The 7,823-nt window shown below is 46.5% G+C and overlaps 1 protein-coding gene across 1 annotated transcript; it reads right to left on the minus strand.

The window, feature by feature from the left end:
* Positions 1-910: 910 nt before the first annotated feature.
* On the minus strand, positions 911-4,396 carry LOC127238445 (carcinoembryonic antigen-related cell adhesion molecule 3-like). Its single transcript, XM_051207063.1, has 3 exons — positions 4,043-4,396; positions 1,031-1,390; positions 911-930 (listed from the first exon to the last, which is right to left on the minus strand). The coding sequence occupies exons 1-3, from the start codon at positions 4,188-4,190 to the stop codon at positions 911-913; spliced, it is 528 nt and encodes a 175-aa protein (XP_051063020.1). The 5' UTR covers positions 4,191-4,396.
* Between the last annotated feature and the right edge of the window lie 3,427 nt (positions 4,397-7,823).

The following is a 7,823-nucleotide window of genomic DNA, read 5'->3' on the forward strand; positions in this document are numbered from 1 at the left end:
GGAAGCCACAGGTAGTCACTTACTCTGTACGTGAAATTCCACATCTGCTTTTTCAAAATTGAAGTTTTGGTTTAACATTGCCAGTGTGTAGATTGATGCATCTTTCTTGGTGACATTTTGGAGCATCAAGGATCCATTCGTGTACACCATCCCTTTTCTGTATGCAGGTCCCCAGAAGACAGAATTCACGATTCTGGCATATTCTACAATTTTATGGTCCGGGGTCCTATGCTCTGATTTGTACCAGAAAAGGGCTTGCAGATCTTCTGGGAGATTATGAACTTGGAGAAGTACGCTTTCCCCTTCAGCAGCATACCGAGGCACAGGATGGACCATGAGTTGGGAAGAAGTGAGAGGTTTACAATATGGAGAAAGGGAAGCTGGGAGGGAAAGGAGAGAAAAGCCATCACATGGGTATAATTGTGCTTGGTGAAAAGACGGTGACCTCCATCCTGAGAAGATGGATTTGTCACTCAGCATAGAGTTGCTGGTGTGTGTGTGTTTATCCCGCACACTGAAGTGCAGGAACATGACCTCTTCCTTTCCAACAGTGTCCCTGGAAGTGTCAGGTCCTCTGCAGGAGCCTGTCCCCTTGGATGTCTGCATGGCTGCTCCCTCACTGCCCTTGGTTAGATACTGCACACACTCATGGTAAATGGGGTTTGAGAAGATGCCTCTCCTGAACACAGCAGGCCTGGAACTCCCACGTTCTAGGTCTTTTCCTTCCATTTCCTTTGAGGCAACACTCAGCCCCTGACTTCACCTGATAGATGCACTTGCTTGTCTGTAGAGTACCCCTTAAGTCTTGGGCTGTACGGGTCTTACTTTACATCAGGTCTTCCTTGATGCAAGTGGAGTCAGAAAATGGAAGCTGAGCTATAGTCATCTGTCTCTACCAGTGTGTCCTGCACTAAGGGCCCATGCGTCCACCTGGGGACACAGTGCCAAGGGAAGGCACACTAGGCTAGCCATGACAGACCTGTGTGTGTAATCCCCACCAAGAACTGACAAACCACAGAGCGCCACTTACTGTCCACCTGGAGCTGAACTTGTGCTTCTTCGCTTCTCATATCTGCCCTCAGAATCCGTAGGGTGTACAGTCCGGGGTCTCTCTGAGTGACACTGTGAATCAGCAGGGATCCATCACTGTACAGCATCTCCCTGCCACTGTACGCAGGACCCCACACAGTTGGTTCCCTGCCCGTTATATTCCGAATAGCCAAAAGGTTCCTGAAGTCAACCATTCCTTTGAACCAGACAAATTGTACAATGTTCTCTGGGGGGTTGCGAATGAGTAAAAGAACGCTCCTCCCTTCAGCAACGCTGGGTGGCACTGATTCAATAGTGAGCTGGGCACAGGTAGCAACGCACCCACACTTCCAAAAGAAACCTAGAAGTGAAGATAGGTGTCAGTCTAAGTTGGAGCTTTCATATTTGACTAAGGTGAGGCCCTATGTCCTGAGCTGCTGTGTCCATTGCTCTGCCTAGGTTTACGGGTGAGTATCTCCCTGACTTAAATATTGGACTCCAGCACATGACCTTTATGTTCGCACTGGATCAACGTGTCATTTTCTCTATGTGGCTCTGTCTCTTCAGCTGTCAACATTGCCACAGCTCACAGCCATCAGATACCTGTTTACGCTTACAAAGGATTGGTGCTAGGGTGATGCCTGCCCAACCTCTTCCCCTACAGATCATTTATTTGTCTTCGCTCTCTGACTTTGTTGCTGTTGTGTTCCTCTTGTGGTTGCAGCCAACACCCGAATTTATCTTCTAGCTTTCATATTTCAAGTCCGTTCAAACTTGGGCATGATAAGAACCATGAGTTGTCTTATAATTTTTAAAAAAAGTGATACCTAGAAAAAAAACTCAAATACATGTGGAGACTGGATGAATTAACGATGTCCCAGGGCCCTACATGCCCATGCACTTAATTTTAGAAACTCATATGTTTAGGGATACAGTATTGGATCACTCCATTTGTTTTGATTTTTATACTAATTTACATATTATACTTCTGTGTTAGTAGTGTAAGGGGCAAAGCTAGTTAGTAGTAAGGGCCAAGTCCAGGATAGTTAAGTGGTTAAGTGGAAGCCAGTGGACTGCTGTTCATTGGTCTCAGCTTGCCAGACAATGAAGCAAATGTCTACATCCATTGGACCATGTCAGTGATACCCACCAGCTTCATCTTTTATTTGGGCCAGCGATCTGAGAGCATCATTGAGAGCATACTCATGCTAAGTCTCTCTCGCACTCTGTGTCTTCTCCCCTACAAACACTGAGATTCCCCTCATGTCCTTGTGCCTATCGAGAAACTGCAGACAGTATGTCTGACCTCTCCTCTCACAGTCTTTACTCCTGGTCTTCTCGTCTGTGAGCAGAAGCCCCTGAGATGTGGTGCACCCTTTGTAGAGGGTCACTGGGGGGGGGGACCTCCATTGCTTCAGTAGGCTGACCTGACATCCCTCCGGGTACTTCTGCTCCAGCACAGCTCACAAGCTCTGCTGTCCTTCCCCCATCTGAGCTGAACACCTCCCAAAGTCCAATGGGCCAAGTGTGGGTCTGTGTTCAGAGCACTGCTCTGCCCTCCAGGTTCAGTGCTGCCCATGTTCCTTTCCCATTTTCTCCAAATGATTCTGTCCTCTAGAACACAGAGTGAGAGTCAAAGGTAATGGCCACCCCTGTGACATGATATACTAGCAGCCAACCCTGGAACTGCACTCTGTTGTGTCCTGACCTAGGATTATCAACATCAAAAAGGGAAGATCTACACAGCTGTGTGACAAAGAAACCCAGCTGGACACATAGACTGCCCTGTGTTCCCAGTGCTCTGGAAACATGCAATTTGCTCCCAGAAGAAAGATGACAAGTGATGTGGGAGGCAAAAAGATGTCTATTCTCACCGGAGTCACCATCAGACTGCGTTCTGACCAAGGTGAAAAGTCTAGGATGTGTCGTGGGTGTGTGGGAAGAGGTGACCTGATTTCTAGAAAGTCTATGAGCTCCTTCTTCATCCTGTGTAAGATTCTGAAGACCATGCTAGCAATTCTTCTGTCTATTGAGCTGTGTAATGGGTCTGCACTTATGCTCCATGATCATCCTGACATGCCTTGGACCTCTATCTAGTTGGTTCTTCTTGGATACTGTATTTACTAAAGGAAAAGCATAAAGTAGGAAATAAAACATGATCCCATGGCGGTGCAGTAGACACATTAAGCAGAGAAAGCTGAGAATGATGTAACCCTGATTTTCAGGTCTGTAAAAACAGGGGTGGAACCAGGCTATTGGATAAGTTCCTGGTTCAGGCAAATATTTTTCTGCCAGTTCACTGTGTGTCCTGATAATGCCCCTGGTGATCACCAGGAAACTACAGCTAATGCCAGGAAATCTGTCAGATCAACAGAGCCTGTAGTCATTTTCCAGCAGAAGAAAATTCCCTGAGCGGTGCACAGAGAACAAGCACTCAGTTAATGGCCAGGATGCCTGTCGAGCTATGTTCCTCTGTTGACTCTCTGAAGATGGCAAAGGGATGTAGCCCAACCAAGGCTCTCATGACAGTGCCCTGCCTGGTTCCACACATCACAAAACTTTGACCACTAGGGAGCACTTTCCCCTGACATCAGGAAGTCAAAAATCCGACACCTATAAAATGCTTCTCATGGACACCTAGACTTGAGTCTAGGACAGAGGTCTCCTGATACTCATATCTCTTTGAGGACCCCATGGTTTCCTCAACCAGGTACAATGTTGATTCCCTCAGGGTCTTTCTCAAGGAAACATTCCTGCTAAAATGATATAGAGTATAGCCAAAGGCTGATCCTTGTCTGAGTTACCCACCACACATGAACCTGTGTGCAAGGTGAAGTCAAATGAAGGATTCTGATCTATTGCCATTATTCTACACCATATGTTTCTTGCACTAAATGCTCAAACCCCAACATAGGACACAATGCATAGGGAAGGTAGGCATAGACCACTGTCCTGTATGTGTCCAGCGTAATGAACCTCACCTGGCTCACAGAGTCCACAACAAATCACTTACTGTGCACACGGAGGTACAGGAATGCTGTTGTTAAGATTTTTCCAAGTCTATTGTAGGTTCGTAGGGTATAGAATCCTGTGTCCTTCAGGTTAGCCTTTTCCAGCAGCAGGGATCCATTGTGATATATTGTCTCTCTACCACTGTGCATGGACCCTGGCTGACTGAAATTGTTGTGCAGATCATATGTTGCAATGTCTTGTGTCGTATTTGTTAGACCTTTGAACCAGGTTAAGGCTTTAATTTTCTTTGGCAGATCATGCACTAGGAAAAGGACGTCATCTCCTTCAGCCACTAAGGGTGGCACTGCTTCAGTGATCACTTGGGCAGTTGTGAGCAGGTGCCAGGAGGTTAGAAAGGAGGCTGGAAGCAAGTGAGAGAAACCACCAGTGTTAAACGGGTGTGTGAGTGTGGGTGTGCCCACCCCCCTTTGCAGACCTGAGCAACATAACTTCCATTGACTCTCTTAGGAATTCTCTTCTCAGTGGTCTGCCTCGCTCCCCCCCAGTGTCCCATATCCCCCCCCTCACATATAGTATTTGATATCAGGATCAATGCCTCTCTGAACTCCTCCTCTGTAGAGCCCTTAATTCTGATGCTTTTCTCTGTTCCTTTTATGATTCCAGTCAACTCACGGCTTCATCTTTCGGATACACTGACATCAAGGCCACTAGACAGGGTTTTTTTTTTTTTTTTTTTTTTTTTGGTTGGTTGGTTGATTTTTAGGTTTTGTTTGTGGTTTTAGTTTTAGGTTTGGTTTTATGAGACATGGTTTCTCTGTGTAGCTTTGTCTGTCCTGAAAATTGATCTGTAGACCAGGCTGGCCTTGAACTCACAGATATCACCTCCCTCTATCTCACAAGTGTTGGATTAAAGGCCTGTGCCACCACCACTGCTTCAAAACCTGGAATAGGTCTTACCTTTTTGTAAGATTCAGTCCCTGGGGAAAAAACAGAAATAAATAGAGGAAAAAAGACAGGAAGGAAAGAGAAATGTATCTCCATGGATTTCTCTTCATAGTTCCTAGGTTATATTCAAGTGTGAAATGAATGATTATGGATTTACATATGCAAATATGTGTGTGAATTTGTGAAGGCTGGTGTCTTCCTATGCACATATGAAGATGTATGTCATGGTGTACATGTGTGGGTGTGTGCCACAGATATCATGGTGTGCGTGTGTGGGTGTGTGCCACAGCACTTATGTGGAGGGCAGAGTAGAGCCTACAGGAGTCTCTTCTCTTCATCTGCTGTGTGGAAGCTGAGAATTGGTTTCAGGTTGTCACGTTTTTACAAACCCAGGTATGTGGCTAGCCCTCCCCAGTCTGACTTCTATTTGAAGGGTCACCCTGCCAAAGTTGGGAATCGCACTGAGAATATGGATGGTGTGAGGCTCTTCTCTTACCATCATCGCCTCCTGCCTCTGACAGATTCAGGCTGCGGAGCCTCTGTCACTCACTGTACCTTCAGAACCAAAACAGGAAACAGAAACCTTGAGTCTCCATTCAAGATTCTGTCCTCCTTAGGAGACTCCAGCCTGCTTCTAAGTCCCTCTACCCACACAGTCAGATAGTGGGTGCTCTTACCTGTGAGAAGAAGCCCTTGCCAGGGGGCGCATCCCTTGCAGAGAAGCACAGAGGGTTTCTCCATTAATCTTCTCACCTGATGTCCTCCCTCTGAGAAGAGTCTCAGCTCTGACACAGAACTCAGGCTCCACTGTTCTTCCTCCTGCTCGGACAGGAGCCACTTCCCAGAATTCAAAGGTCTGTGAGTGGTGGGGTCTGAGTCTAAGGCATGCTCGATCCTGTCCACTCTCAGTGCTGCCCGTCAGACCTCTCAACTTCCCTTTATGTGTCTCCTCCAAACAACACATTGAGCAACAAGGCTGATAAGCATCTCCATTCCCTCAGGGAACAATGACCATCCAAGGTATGACTCCCTCTGTGTCCTTGCCCCGGGTCTATCATCACCAAAGAGGTAGCCTCCATCATACCTACATCCTTGTGGCAGAGAGACCCAGCTGAGCACCCAGTCTCCTATGTGATCTCAGGGCTCTGAGAAGGGGGTATTTGCTTAATCCCTGCAAGAAGGTGACAGAAATTTCTATGAGGGCTGGAAAGAGACCAGCTCAGTGTTGACTAGTAATGAAGATCAATCTTTTATCATTAATGTCATCAGTCTGACTGATGATCCCAGGAGATGCCCAGGAGCAGTTGTGTGAGGAGTTTCATGTGATCAGTGTTGGGAAAGATGTGAGCAATGCGTCCTTGAAAGGACTGTGGGCTTCATCTTACTGTGGGATGTTTCAAGGCAACATTCTAGCATTAATGTGTTGGGTGTGCACATTGTCATCTCTGATCTTCTTGAGTCATCATTGCACTTTCAAAATAATTCCCTGGTGGAATATCATGTCTTCTCATATGAGAGGTGCCAGGAGGGAGGAGACATTCATGGTCCCCATACAAAAAGATATTGTCAGACAAAGTAAGGAGCCAGTAGGTCAGAGCAGGATCCAGAGAGTAAGCTCCGAGTTAGTAGGAACAGAAATGGAAAGCAGTGTGCTCAGGGAAACCACTTCTAGAGCATTGAGCATATACCCTGCTATTGCCCCCTGGAGATCACTTGGAGAACTGCAATCTCATGTCTAGGGCCACAGCAAGATGACCAACAAGACAAAGTGGACTTCTCCAATAAGTTCAACACATGAGTGATGCAGAGCCTGTCATCCTAATCACTGTGATCTTTAGGACCCTTAATTCCTTCAACTGTGAGAAGGGTCTAGACAGTGCTACAGATTTATCCCAGGTAGCACTGAACTAAAATTGGAACTAAGGTGAATCCAGGGGAAGGGCATTCTCAGGAGGAGCCTTGTGCTAAGGAAATTTCAGAGGAAAATTCCTAGGATATTTTTTTAAGATTATAGGACAGGACACAGTTGGGAAGGATGATGAATGCCTTTAATACAAGCGCTAAGGAGGGAAAAGCAGGTGGATCTCTTAGATCCAGGCCAGGCTGGTCTATGGACCATGTTCCAGAACAGATGGGATTACACAGAGAAATCCTTTATGGTTGGGTGAATGAATGAATGAACGAACGAACACTAATGTATGGTGAACTGCACATGCACTCCACTTTCTGGCCAATCTCTGCTATCTAAATACTAACTCTTTTTGCCCAGAGATGCTGAAGGGATTTGCTCTTGAGTAAAAATCCTATTTAATCAAACAGGGATGTCTTCCCTGTACATTGTTCTACATTTCTTTCTCTTGATGTGACAATAACACCCTGGAAGAGCAGTTTCGGAGAGAGTAGAGTCAGTTTCCCTTCTGGGGCTGTGTTATATTGTTACAGTGAAGGAAGTGAAGGCAGAAAATTTTCTGCTTCCTCACTCATTTACAGGCTCGCGCTAAAGCTCATGTTTAGCTAGTTTCTTACACAATCACCCTAGAAATGGTGCTGCCCACAATGTTCTGGGCCCTCCTGTATCAATTAAGACATCACTCAGGACTCAATCCCCAGAGATCTGGGAACAGCCCCAAACCATCCAGGGCCCCACATTTTGCCATCAAAGCCTTGGTCCTGCACACACTGAAAGAGGTGAGTACTGGCCCTTCTCCCCATCTCTGATGGAGGCCCTTGACTGGGACACATTACACTGTACTGCCCACCAAATCCCCAGAGACCTAGGAACAACCACAAACCATCCAGGACCACCATTGAAGCCTTGGCCCCACTCCCACCAGAAGAGGTATGTGACCTTCACTTGCCCAGTGGGAGAGAAACCC

Source organism: Phodopus roborovskii, unplaced genomic scaffold (assembly GCF_943737965.1).
Source record: "Phodopus roborovskii unplaced genomic scaffold, PHOROB, whole genome shotgun sequence".
NCBI lineage: Eukaryota > Metazoa > Chordata > Mammalia > Rodentia > Cricetidae > Phodopus > Phodopus roborovskii.